The sequence below is a fragment of the Camellia sinensis genome, chromosome 3 (assembly GCF_055761805.1).
Source record: "Camellia sinensis isolate YWXY chromosome 3, ASM5576180v1, whole genome shotgun sequence".
NCBI classification, from domain to species: Eukaryota; Viridiplantae; Streptophyta; class Magnoliopsida; order Ericales; family Theaceae; genus Camellia; species Camellia sinensis.
The window spans coordinates 226,549,186-226,563,277 of record NC_138963.1 but is presented as its reverse complement, the minus strand read 5'-3'; the positions used below and the strand labels follow the sequence as shown (position 1 = coordinate 226,563,277).

Below are 14,092 nucleotides of genomic sequence, written 5' to 3'. Positions count from 1 at the left end.
ATGTGGAATTTCGAGTTATGTGTTTGGTTATAAGGTTTGAAAATAATTTTTTAATTGAGTTTTAAGGTATGTGTTTGGTTATGATACGAGTGTCGAAATGTGTTTTGAGTTTAAAATATTAAAATTAAAAAAATTTAAATATTTACAAAATAAAATAAAATATTTAAAACACAATATAAAATATTTTAAATATATATTTAAAATAAAAAAATAAAATATTTTAAAATATAATTTTCAAACTCAAAACGCATTTTCACACTCGTATCATAACCAAACACATAATTTAAAATTCAATTAAAAAATTATTTTCAAACCTCATAACTGAACACATAACTCGAAATTTCACATTACTTTCCAAACTCTATATTCAAATCGTAACCAAACTGATAATAAAAAAATTAAAATATTTAAAAATATATTTATAAAATAAAATAAAATATTTATAATAAAAATTATATATTTAAAATTAAAAAATAAAATTTTTTATTATTTAAAAATATATTTAAAATATTTAAAAAATACAACACATAAATATTTATTTATTTATTTTAATGTACATTATAATTCATACATTTATGTGTTATATTTTTTTAATATTTTAAATATTAAAAAAATTTTAAAAAAATTATTTTTTATTTTAAATATAATTTTTATTATAAATATTAGTTAACCAAACAAACATTTTACTTTTTTTTGACAAAAAAAAAAAATACATAATAAATATATAAAGTATAGAGTAAGTGGAAGGGGGGGAAAAATTGAATTTGAAAAAAAGCAAGAGTTTGGAGATGTGTGGGATTGAACCTGTATCTCTCATATGGAAAGGAATGCATTATTATTTGAGCTACCTCATTGCTTATCTTATATTTTGCTTACAAAACAATTTTATGTAAAAACGTGTTTGTGAACCATGGTTTTTTGAGAAAAAAATTTTATTTCGTAAAAACGTAGTTGTGAACCACGTCTTTTGAAAAGAAAAAATTTATTTAAAAGCGTGGTTAGAAACAACGCTTTCTGTATAAATCAAATTTTCTTAAAAGCATGATTTGTAACTACGCTTTTATGATTTTACAAATTTTTTGCTGTTAGACTACAAAAAGAGTAAAAACGTGATTTATAATCACATTTTAACCTAATTTAAAAATTCCGTCCAAACTAATAAATTGCTGCTTTACCTTAATTTGGAAAAAGCCCCCGGGAATACTCGTGAAAGGATATAGTGGACATTTTACAGCATGACATCATCGAGATGCATTTAATTGATGAGCCAAACCCGTTCTTTGAGCTACTATGATATGAAACCGCAGAACCAGAGGCCGCCCCTGCCCATGGTTCATCGCTGTTGTTGTTGTTGTTAGTGCTGCGGTACCTACCGGCGTCTTCCCTTCACGAAAACACCTCTCTCCTCTGCTTCCGGCGCGACCATGGAGTATCGTCAGAACAACACCCCACCCCTACTTGCCTTATCTTGTGCGTTATTTTCTATGTATCCGCCGCGGATTTAAGCATTTATGTCGTGTATACACATAGTACGTATATACTTTCCTTTTCCGAAACTGAAACCCTAGCTCGAAGCCATTGCATCACTTTCCAAGTCCTTTTCCCCTCGACTTGCTTTGAACTTGAAGCTCTGGCTATTGTTTCATCGCAATAAGCTCTCAAGATTCGACTGACAATGCACGTATCTCTGGATTGTTATTTGCTTTTATATAATTATTTTCGTTTACGTGTGCCCCTTACAGTTCTCGGCGTTTCTGATCATCTAGGACAATTTCTTTGATCTCGGTTTCTTACTTGTGGATTTGAAACCTCGAGAGTGCGTGTGTGTTTGATTATTTGGGCTAATTTATTCGCATCTCGTAATGAAACTAGGGTTTGTTTTCTCTGAAACGAATGTGGTTTATGAACGGAGAATCAGATCACCTGCAGTGCATGGCGTTTTATTGAATTTAAATTTTGTTTTGTTTTTATAAAATTAATTTGTGGAAAGAACTCTGCCGTCGTGACAATATTTTATATATATATATATATATATATATCAGTGTTATATAATATTATATATATATTTTTTCTTGTAGAGTTCCGAATTGGGATAAGCAAGGTGGAGATGGAGAATAGCAAAGCACAAGAGCAGGCAATTTCGGTTGATGGACAGGTTTTGGAGAGCAACCTTGTTGATGCGAAAGTTGAACGGCATCGAGAAGACTTGCCTGCTGCAGCAGTCACACAGGACCAAAACCCTGGTGAAACAAGCTTGGAAGACAAAAAACCTAGCGATAAAGTGACTGAAGGTCAAAACCCTAATGAAAATGGTGTGGAGGACCAAGAACTTGGCGATGATAAGCAATTGCCCATTGAATTGCCTGTGAAGGATGCTCACCAGATTGAGAAAGAAGGATTGATAATTGTGCCAGCTGAGCCATTCCATAACACAGCTGCTGCTACTAATGTTGCTGAAGTTGATGTGGGCCTTGACAAGGTGCCAGAACATAAAGATGCAGATCCTAATGCTCGTCCTGCAAATCAGTATGAACCTGTCACACCCAATTCCCTTGTGAAATGTTCAAATGCAATAACTGGATATGACAGTAAAGAAACATCCAAGAATTGGTTGATTGAATCGAACTTAAAGGTACACCCTGAAAATTCCACAATAGGGAAAAAGGCTGAAAAACGTATTGAAATTTACAGGATTGGGGCTGGAAAATTGTATGATTCCATCCATGATAGTCCAAAGTTTGTATACAGTTGTTTATTGTTTGAATTGCAGATGACAGAGGATGATGAGTCTGGAACACCGGAGGACCAAGCAGCATTCCTGAAGGAGCTGGAAAGTTTCTATAAAGAAAGGTCCATGGAATTCAAACCCCCTAGGTTTTATGGGCATCCACTAAATTGCCTCAAGTAAGTTTTCTATTGCTTCGAGTGTGCATATGAGTGGTAACCTGGTTTCAGGTATGGACTAACCTTTTTTTTATGCTAGATTATGGAGAGCTGTCATTTGTTTGGGTGGCTACGACAGGGTATGAACGTGTCTTCTTCATTTATGTTTTCATCATATGTTGTTTTCTGATAGTGTTTGTGGTATTTATTAGGCATTGAGTAAAAGCTTGAACATGATTCGATGCTTGTCATTGCCTATGGTAGTATAGACATTGTGTTACTTGTATATATATATAAAAAAAAAAAAAGTAGTATAGATAGTGTGTTGGGGAATGTTTCATTAGGATTAAGTATTATAGAGGTCTGTAATCTGTATTTAGTACTTGAGGTAGTAAATTACTATGAACGTAACGTCACAGCATGTAGGTTGATTCGCAAATATTTCTCAATAAGATTATTGAAACTTAGGTGCACTTTAACACCCAAAACTAGACAAATCTAGAATTATCTCTTTGCTTCGTTATTTTATTTTACGTTTCTTTAGGTGTGAACATTGAGCTCATTTATCAAATTAACGTGATGTAGAATCGGAGCTTAATGGTGCTGTTTGGTGTAACTGTTAAAATAGATTATAGATTATAGCTTAACAGATTATAGATTATGACTTTAATCAGAAGCTGTTAATCTGTTTGGTGTAACTGTTGGATTATAGATTTAAGTTGCTCAGTAGTATTTGTTAAATAAACTGTGAAGTAGCTTTTTCAATTAACTTTTATTTTTTATTATTCACTATTTGTCTACATTTCTCATAAAAAATAATAATAATATTCTATAGTCCATTTGAGTCTTTTTCTATTTTTAAAAAAATAAAAATAAAAAAATCTAAGAGTATAATCGTGAATTAACATGTCCACAGCAGAAGCTGATAATCAGAAACAAGGGGTGAGCAGCTTCTCAGAATCAGCTTTTTTGACTTAAAATAAGTTGTAAGAATCAGAAGCTGTTTGAAATAAGTTTAACCAAACAGTCCAAAATAACTTTTTAAAAGTCAGAAGCCATAAATTGGCTCAAAAAAGCCCCACCAAACACCCCCAATGTCAAAGCTTGCCTTTTAAATTAGTTGGGCCCAGAGCAACACCAAACTTTACTTTTGGGCATTTAAATATCTTAACCTTTTTGAATAGTTGCCATCTACGAAGCATCGACATTTCAAAACAAGTGTCGTATCCGTGTCGGACACACGGACACTTCGGAGACACGCGGATACTTTGGGGACACGTATGGGACACACCACATGGCGTGTCCCCTTATTTAATTAGTTTATTTTCAGGGGACACACCGAGGACCCTTTAGAGACACATTATGGACATGCCAAGTTGTCTTTCTCCCATTTTATTTAGTGCTTTTGATGAATATTGAATGGTTATTATTTTTTTCTTAGATTTAAATATTTAATAGATCATCCATAAAAAAGATATATTTTTTTTTGGTAAATTTTAAAAAAATAGCAAATAAAATATAGAATTAGAGTTAGTTTTTGTTAACACTGATTGTTTATGGATGTAATATTAATCTAGATAGCAAATAAAAATATATGAAAACATATTTTATTCCCGTGCCCCTGTCGTGTCCGTGTTCCCAATTTTTTGAAATCGCCGTGTCCCGTGTCCGCATCTGTATCCATGTCCGTACTTCTTTGGTTGCCATCTTGTATGTCATGTGAATTGTTTCATCATACTGACAGTATGTTGTTGCTAACAAATACTTCCTCTTAATATCATGGATTAACAATCATGAAATCTCTTTGCTGTCCTTATTCATTGAAGACATCTTTGAATATATTTGAAGCTCCGTTACTTGCAGCTTCTCAAAATGGAAGGCCTTTCTTGAACAGATTTTTGTAGGAAGGCCTTTTTAAGAGAAGTAGTTTTTGGTGAATGAATAATTTTGAAGGACTAAGAATACCTTTTCTTGTATCTTTGGCCTAAGCAAAGTTTGCTGTTAGTGTCCCTAGTGGCGTGGGTTTGAGTCATGGAAATTACCTCTTTAGAAATGGGGATAAGGTTGTGTATGTCTTGCCCTCCACAAACCTCACGTTTACAAGAGCTTCGTGCACTAGGTCACCCTTTAGAAATAAGGATGGAAGAAAGGAGAGCAGAAATACATCACGAGTTGGAATAGGGGAAAAGAATAAGCAAAACATGCAAAATGCTAATCATATACTAAGTATTCATGATTGATCATTGTGTTTTAGTGCTTTAGTTTCCAATACTTTTCTAAACACATAGATGGGAGGGTTTATAGTTTTAATCTAGTATAGGGGAATATAATTGTGAAATCAACATTTCTAAAATTTGAGGTAAGTATTTGGTTGAGTTCCTATGTGCAAATTTACATGGTACTTAATGAATTTCGTCATTGTGACCAGGATTTTGAAACATTTGTTAAAATGATGAGTTAACAGACCCGCCCTTATTATGGGCATTTGCAGGTAACTGGATCCAAGTTATGGCGGCAAGTGGGAGAGTCGTTCCACCCTCCGAAGTAAGGATGGCATGATAGTTCATTTTATAAGTCCATAGCTCCTTTTATTATGATTAAAATCCCCATCCAACATTCACAAACTCCTTGGCTTTGGCCCTCCTCTCCTCCTTTCTCGGGTCCTATTACTGCACATTTTGATTTTTAAGCTTCTCTTTTTTGACTTTAATCTAGATTCAGCTCAATCTATAAAGCTAAGATTAATTCATTTCTACCAAGATTCTTTTGGAATTTGAAATTACTTACTATTCTCTATTTTAAGTTGGCTTCATTTGATCCACCGAATTCTATCGCAGGACCTGCACAACAGTTTCTTGGACATTTCGCATTTTCTATGAGAAGGTAAAGCTTATGTTACCCCCTTCTAAAATGTTAATATTGTTTTCTAAAAAACAAATTTGATCGATTACACACCAAGTAGGCAGTAGAAGTGTTGCTTTTGAATTTTGCAGACATGACAAGAATTTTCAGCTACTATGCATCTGTTTTCCTAGCCAACCCTGTTTGGTAGGGCAAAGGTTTTGTGACTGCAATGGCAGTAGCATTTTTTTATAATTGCATATTTTAAGTCCTTGATTTTTCTTTTGAGAATTCCTGTAGATTCTGAATGTGTTCTTTTATCCTTTGTTTGAAAACTTTTTTGTTTTCCTTTTGTTGTTATTTGTGCCTTTGGATAGTTTTGTTGGAAAATTTAGATGCCATAGGGAGGAACAGGATTTGCATTGGAGTTTCTCAATTATCTATTTTCATCCTTTTCCTTGGCAACTGAAAAACAGTTAACTGGGGTTTGAGGTGTTTGAATTAAGGTGGACAAAAATGTATGTCTTGTCTTCCTAATGGTGGAGGGCAGATGCTCATGTACCTCATCAGGTATGTGGAGCCACTTGAATGAGCAATAATATTTTGTTTTCTTAAGATTTGAAATGAATCTATATTGTTTCCCTTGTAATTGAAATCATTTTATTATCATCGTCATTATTTTTTATTTTTTATTCTTTGTCACATGGTGTACATAAATAGGGGTTAGCTTAGGGGAAGGGGGCAACTCAAAGCCCTCTTTGTAGGATTTGAACCCACAACCTCACACCACAAAGTGGTGCTCTACACAATCACTAGGCCAAAGGTCCTGGTTGAAATCATCATATTTAACAAATGCGCAAAGTGAGATTTCACTAAAGAAGCTTTTTTTTCTTAAGATCATTTTGGCATGATTCTTTCTGGGTACGTGAATTTTTTTGGTTGGATAATATGCACAGTATATAATTATATGAACAAGTAAGACATCACACAGGCAGTATGAGCCATTTGTCATGCTATTCAACAAATTTGATTGCATTTTCACTGCTGTTTTTTAAATGGTCCATGTGGCAAGGACACTCAACATGGACGTTAATATATATTATATAAATATGTGCTTTATTTGTCTTCATGAATGTATTTATAGCTATATATATATATATATATATTTATTATTGGGACAAATATGTATATTATTAATATGATGAATTCTCTGTTTTTGCAGGCACTTTTGGAATATGAAAGGCATAAGAGGCAAAGTGGTGAGCTCCAACTTACTGTTGCAGCCCTCCCTGAGCCTTCAAGTATTGAAACTGAAGTAAGTTTGTATATACCGAGGTCATTAATTCCGTGAACTATAAGAAGATCGAGTCACATTCTTGTAATGTTATGCCCTGGATGTAAGTGATGTAAGACAGGTTTATGGCTACTTAACATTAGCAGGTCTCACACTTCAAATTATGTGTGTTGGCTATGCAATCGAGGGCTATGTTACCAGAAAACGCTAATACCCTAGTGAATTACGTATTGATACGCACGTTTTGAATCATGGTACACTTTCGTTCCAAAATGGTAAATTTAGTGATCCGAAAGCGATTCCAAAAGTTTTTTCTAATATATTTCCTTAATTCTTACCTTAGGAGAGAAAAAATAAAATATATGAACTAAAATCTAAGGTGAGTTAAGTTTTGATGAGACAAAAAATAAAAATTGGGTCATAATTTTCATAGAAATGATTTGCTACAAAAAAAAAAAATATATATTATGGATACCTAATGGCTAATAGTTAAAAGAAAATTATTCTAGAAATACTTTAAATTTCGTACCACATTTTAGAGCATGTGCATACCACGTTCACGTTCCCGTTTCCGTTTCATGTACCGGAACGATCCACGTTTTAGGTAACATAGATCGAGGGATTAGATTTCAAGAATGTGTACTTGTGTAAGGTATCTAGGTTTAGATTCCAGGTGGGTTTTATGGGGCTTAGTTAATTTCAAGTTTCTTGGCTGTGGACAGGGTTGCAGAGTACAAAGTGGTTGTTGTGGATCTTCAGATCTTCATATAGAACATTTTTATAATTTAAAACTTGGACGTGATAAGAATGTTACTAGTTTTCAACAGAAAGGGTAATGAATAAGGAATCAAAAGGTTGAGTGTGAAGCCAATTTGAAGGAATAAGAGGAATCCCTTTGCCGGATTACCAGTGACCAATTAATACCTCATTATTGAATCTCTCCAGCCACAAGGAAAGAGTGGATTCACCTCAAATTCAGAGTATGCTATAGCAAGATTCTTATGAGAAACATTAATGCGAGTGGAGTGTGCAGCTGAAATGTGGTTGATGTTCTATTCTATCAAATTGATGTGTTATGATTTATAAATCTAAAAGGGGGAAATGAAATATTGGAAGTTAATAAGGCGGAGTTTTTGCAGTTTCATATTTACTGGTTCAAGTAGCTGCAAATATTTTTTAATGTCATTTTTATTTTGTTTCCCTTGCTCATTTTTTAGTTTAAAGTTGTCTTTTTTTGTTTTTTTTGGCTAGTGCATTGTTTCTCTTCATCTTCATTGACTTCATGGTGGCTGATATATCTGTGCGTGTGTGCATGGGTAGGACCATATTTTGTAGTATTTTATTTTCTTAAATTTTAGAGCTCTGTTTTTCTCAAGAAGGAATTCAATGACATCCATGGCTACTTAATCATTGTTCTCAAACTAACTTGACAAAGAGGGTCTTACAAATGCTTTCTTCTGAGTCCGGATTTAGGTAGCTAGTTTTTATTTTTATTGGAGCCAGGAAATTAAGGTTGAACTGTTAGCTTTGGATTTGTTAGGAAATCTCATTATCATTCTGTTTGTCGAGCAAGACAGTTTTTCCTGAAATTAGCTCAAAGGTTGAACTTCTAATTTACCTGCGTAGGCAAATGATTACCAAGTTCCTGGATCAGGTAGGGCACAAAGGGGTGCTGCAGCTCGTGCCATGCAGGGGTGGCACGTCCAGCGTCTTATTGGTTATGGTGAAGTTGGTGAGCCTACTATTAAGGTATGTTGGAACTCTGTACCTCTAGCGTCATTTTTTTTGTTTTTTGTTTTTTTGTTTTCCTGTAGTAAGCTTGATTTACTCCATGATAGTTCTGCATTTTGTAATTTTTTTAAGTGTTACTTTTATGTTGGATAGGACAAGAACTTCAATAATATGCCGAAGCGTGAAAAAAGTCTCAAAAGCATCGGTATGCTCCTCTACAAGCAATTTTAGGCAGGATCTTACACTGTTGGTTCCCATTATTCGTTCACAATTTGAATTTTGTTTAATTGTCTCAGGTTCAGTAAAACACAAGAGACCAACAGAGGTTGAGCATTCCGTGAAAGCTGCACGAACCGAAACAACTAAGCAGTTAAGGCTCTGATCATTCACATTTTCCTTTTCTCTGTATGTATTAGTTAGACAATGTTGCCAGTGAGCTTCATACAGAATTCTCAATTTGTTTCCTGTAGTGGGTGTGATCTTATTTTCTTGTTATCATGCTTTGCATTACAATTTGCTAGTCCTGTGGTACTCTCTCTTCCCTTCTTTGATTTGTCAATTTTTATTTGCACAATAGAGAATAAATCTTTTTCATTGTGCATCTTTGAACTATTAATCACTAATGCCAGCTATTTGGAATTACGGTGCAGCAGCTGTATAAAAGCATAGAACTTCATGATTGATCATTCTGGTTTTCTCTGTGCTTTAAAACAATGGGTCTTAAGGTTTTTATATTCAATTTTTACCTGTTCTGGAGTGTATATTCTCGTATTACTTCTATCATTTGCTATCTATGTTTGATTTGCGCACATCAAGGCATTTTTTATTTCTTTATGGTCATTCCATATTCACAAACCCTCTTGAGTTTGAATGGCATCAATTAGTTGAAGGATGATGGTTGACTTCTGTCTGTAGTCACCTGGGTAACAGTTTGGGAACTTAGGTCCACTGCTTGGGTTAACTTGGGCAATTTGTCAAGCATGATGACCTTTGTTCTCATTAAAGTGTTTGGGGACAAAACATTGTTGAACTTTGCTCTCAAAAATAGGCTAGATTTTGTTTTCCTTTATATTCCTGGTAAAAGTTGCAAGTAAATGTAGTTCCTCTTCCCTCTTTACATTTTCTTCCCCATCTTTTAAAACTATGTTAAATTGTCCTCATTTGCTAGGTTGGTGACAACAGTTGCTGATGTTGGCCCCCCTGCTGATTGGGTGAAGATCAACGTTCGTGAAACTGTAAGTTTCTTTTAGAATTATACCTACTGAAATACTTCTCTATCCTTGAGTTTCCTCCATTGAAGTTCTAACTAGTTGTGCCCTCTTCGTGCACAGAAAGATAGTTTTGAGGTTTATGCCTTAGTCCCGGGGCTATTGCGCGAAGAGGTTTGTTCTTGTCAAACACATATTTGCCCTCTCATTTCATTTGCTTTCCGTGGTGCATATTTTTCACCTTTGGCCCTGATTTTGATGTAATGTGACAATTGATTCTATAGTTTTTTTTTTTCCCCTGCGAAGCGAATTTACGTAATTACAGTTAATATAATTATGTTGACTAGCAAGCACATAGAAGATGGAGGGATATTGATGAATTAGGGAGCCCATTTAGTGAAGTCATTTGTAAAAGCAGTAGGAGCGCTGATACGTCTCATTGGTCTGTTATGTTCCTCATCAAATGTGGGTTATTTGGAACTTGAGAATGTGTCAGGGGGTGGTTCTATGTGGCGCATTTCAGCAGTCTACTTAGCTGACATGTATAGATTAGAAAACAAGTAATTTGAGGTTTTATCTTCAAAATAATTGTTCAGTTAAATATTTCAAAACTAATAACTTTGTCTGGCATCTTTGGTGACACGTTTGGTCTACGTATTTCAGTTAATGGGGTGTGAATTTTCTCGTTTTACTTTTGTATGTCAATGCATACAAGCACTCGTATAAAAATTATGAGTGTATTGCATAATTTTTGGCCGGGAAGGCCTTGAACCACAAGCAATCATTGAAACAGATTCCTTCCAGCTAGTATGATGTGCCAAGAACTTTTTGACAGTATCAATCATTATTAAATGCTATGGCTTTGTGTGTGAATCTTTATGCAATTTTTAAAGATGAATGTATAACTAAGACCTGGTATTGATGGCCTTGTTACTTGGTGGATTCAGGTGCGAGTTCAATCAGATCCAGCCGGCCGACTGGTTATTACAGGTCAACCGGAGCAGCCTGACAATCCCTGGGGTATCACAGCCTTCAAAAAGGTCCGTCTTTCACTTTAATGCTTGTCATTAAGACATAAAACGTGCACTTGACAGCCCACACACTAATAAGATAATAAGAATCACTGTCTCTTCTACGTGTTCTTGTTACAATTCCTTGATAGGCTGGTTTGAATCTATACCATTCTGATGCTGTGTGGGGTTTTTCAGGTGGTTAGTTTACCTGCAAGAATTGATCCGCTTCAGACATCTGCGGTGGTTAGCCTGCATGGTCGACTCTTTGTTCGTGTCCCTTTTGAGCAGTAAAATATCTGATGATAGTTTGAATGGTTCCAATATTTAGGGATGAGATTAATTATTGAAGATATAAACATTTCTAGGAAGGATTGAAAGTATGAAGATCAGAGGAGCATCAGCTAATACCTTATTGTTTGTGTTTGCATTTTAGAAATTATTTTGAGAGGCAGTGGCTGTGCTAGAATTTTAGAAATTTGTTTGTGAAATAAGTTTTATGAACAATGCATGGGACTTCACCTAATTTTAATAATTAATTCCAATTTTAAAAAGAAAAAACCTACTGCAACAACCAAACTACTTTTACTTGTCCCCTTGAAGAATTATTTTTTGCCCTTGATATATGTGATTGTAGTGTGAATGAACAAAAATAACCTCAAAGAGATGGATGATTCATGTTATGCTATATGAGAAGCACAAATTATAATTGAGCTTATATTGCAAGTAAATGGAGGTTTTTTTTTTTTTTTTTTTTTTTTTTTTTTTTTTTTAATTTCTATTTTGAGTGAAAGAAAATATATGATGTTTACCTCTTTCAGTCTAGATCTAATCTTATTTTGAATCGTAAGTTTAGAATCAAACAGGGTCAATGGGTATAAATATTTTTAATGACTCAATTTCTATTGTGATAAAGCGCACACAGAAAGTTTTGTGATTGTCATAGTTATTTTAAATTTTATAAAAAAAACCTTATAAGTAATAATGAACTTTTCATGACATCAATAATGATAAATAAACAATTCCAATACACTTGCAGGGGAAAGGAAAAAAAAAAAAAAAAAAAAAGGGGTCCAGAAAATGAAATGAGTATCTAGATTGTGAAGAAAAATTTAGGGCGAAAATTAGGTTAAATCATGTGATTGAGCTCTTGAGCACTTTATCCCTTTATCTTTTCTCAGGTGATTTTAGGTTAAAATGTTTATCTAACTTCTTAGCTTTAATTATAAAATGTGTTTATATCCTTTGTCTTTTATGCACTTTCCAGAATATGTATATATAGAGAGAGCATCAAAATGATAAATGGCCATCTCCTCACTGTATCATTAGGTCATCTCTTCAACTCTCGCTCGCAATATGCTGAAAATACAAGTATTCAATTCGGACAAAATTCTAATATGTATTAATCATTACCTACGCATTTATACCTATAATGATGTGTCATGAGAGTTGGGTCCAACGTTATTAAGCCTCCGTTTGGAAAGTGGATTGGCTTTTTGGCTTTTTGAATTTTTTGGCTATTTTAGCTTGGGCTAAAAAGCTTGGTTTGGGAAGGGCTTTTTGGCTTTTTGACTTTTTTGACTTTTTTTGTGAGAGAAAAGTGTAATGATTATGGGTTAGATGTGATGTTTTATTTTTTGTGGCTAAAATAGCCTATTTTGTCTTTAATGGCTAAAATAGCCAAAAAAACCCCAAACTCTTCTTACCAAACGAACCCTAAGTGTGTAACAAATCAAAAGTAATCACATATCCTACTAGATCATTGTGTGTAAAATTATAAATACTTTTTGAGAATCTCAATCATTTTTCTTAATCATTTTAGAAAGAACACTAATTTTTTTACAATAAACTTTTTCTTCCTGGTGTGTTTCAACATACGCTATATACCCTTATATATAAAGAACTTAGTATGTTAATCATTTTTTAATGTATTCATTTATTTTCATATACACTTATATCAAGGCACATTAAACCCAAACCATGTGACTCTTACAATCTATACACTTATATCAAGGCACATTAAACCCAAGCCATGTGGCTCTTACAATCCAAAGACATTGAGACATGAACACAACATTTCAATGTATCTAATATAAATTCTAAATTAATTTCAACACAATCTTCTCATAATCACAGTTTTCTTTTGTTCTTGATTGAAGATGATCAGATCAGAGGTAAAAGCAGTTGAATTTATATTTGTGTTTTAATTTGTGAAAGAATAATACAATTAAAGCCATAGTTCCAATGGGTCGGGTAAGTCTTCTCCTCATAATGTCAATGTTATCTCTATGCCTTAGAGTGGTTTATTTAAATCTGAAAAAAACAAAAAAGAAAGTAGTTAAAAGTCTCAAGAAATACTCAGTGGGTTATGAGAACGATCGACTTCAAATCCCATTAGAAATCTCTAGAATTGGGTTTAAGCCATGGGAACATGTTCTTGTGGGTTATTTTATTGATAGAAAATTGTCTTTCTTCTAAGTGAAAACTTGGGCTTACAAGTTGTGGAAGGAAAATCTTAAAGATGTTGTTACCTTAGATAATGGCTACTTTGTATTCAAGATGAAAAATGAAGAAGCTTTGAAGTCCATTCTTGATGAGGGTCCTTATTGTATTGGGAGCAAATTGATTATTATTATAAAAATGGCACCCCGGTATGATCCTTACTAAAAATGTCTTCTCAAGTGTGCCGATATGGATATAATTTTTCAATGTACCGCTTGAACTTTGGACTGAGAATGGATTGAGTTACATAGCAAGTTTTATCGGTAATCCATTGTACCTTGATGAATTTATCCAAAACCATAGAGAATTAACATTTGCTAGAATTTGTATTGAGATAGAAGCTACTAAAGAGATTCCACCCTCCTTTGTTGTAAACTTAGTATATGGAGAACCGTTCGAAATCAAAGTAGAAGTTTCTTGGAAACCCCAAGTGTGTGGAGCATGCAAAATATTTGGTCATGCTACAAGTTTGTATCCAAGTAAACCGACAACTCAAGCTTCTAGTAAACTCAAACAAGAGTGGAAGGCCAAAGAAGTAGTCGAGACGAAGGAGGAAGGCAAGCCAAGTGAATGGGTTGAAGTGAAAAAGAAAAAATGCAAGGACGTCATTAATGCTCCTATGG

The 14,092-nt window shown here is 33.8% G+C and overlaps 1 protein-coding gene across 6 annotated transcripts; it reads left to right on the top strand.

Annotated features, from left to right (window-relative positions):
* The first annotated feature begins 1,206 nt into the window (after positions 1-1,206).
* Positions 1,207-11,332, top strand: LOC114313125 (AT-rich interactive domain-containing protein 6). 6 transcript variants are annotated; one of them, XM_028259471.2, is made up of 14 exons: positions 1,207-1,677; positions 2,079-2,632; positions 2,771-2,904; positions 2,984-3,023; positions 5,375-5,427; positions 5,721-5,766; positions 6,947-7,039; positions 8,645-8,767; positions 8,903-8,954; positions 9,046-9,118; positions 9,918-9,984; positions 10,081-10,131; positions 10,905-10,997; positions 11,166-11,332. In XM_028259471.2, the coding sequence occupies exons 2-14, from the start codon at positions 2,108-2,110 to the stop codon at positions 11,259-11,261; spliced, it is 1,446 nt and encodes a 481-aa protein (XP_028115272.2). In that variant the 5' UTR covers positions 1,207-1,677; positions 2,079-2,107; the 3' UTR covers positions 11,262-11,332. The 6 variants fall into 6 exon arrangements, with proteins under 6 accessions (XP_028115272.2, XP_028115273.2, XP_028115271.2 ...); XM_028259472.2 differs by having other exon boundaries at positions 1,244-1,470; XM_028259470.2 differs by having other exon boundaries at positions 1,244-1,529.
* Positions 11,333-14,092: the final 2,760 nt, after the last annotated feature.

Excerpts from the sequence above, each read along its gene's own strand:
- LOC114313125 (XM_028259471.2), top strand. The coding sequence starts at position 2,108 with ATGGAGAATAGCAAAGCACAAGAGCAGGCAATTTCGGTTGATGGACAG. Across the intron at positions 2,633-2,770 it reads TGATTGAATCGAACTTAAAG|ATGACAGAGGATGATGAGTC; the intron begins GTACACCCTGAA and ends TTTGAATTGCAG. Across the intron at positions 3,024-5,374 it reads GTTTGGGTGGCTACGACAGG|GTAACTGGATCCAAGTTATG; the intron begins GTATGAACGTGT and ends GGGCATTTGCAG.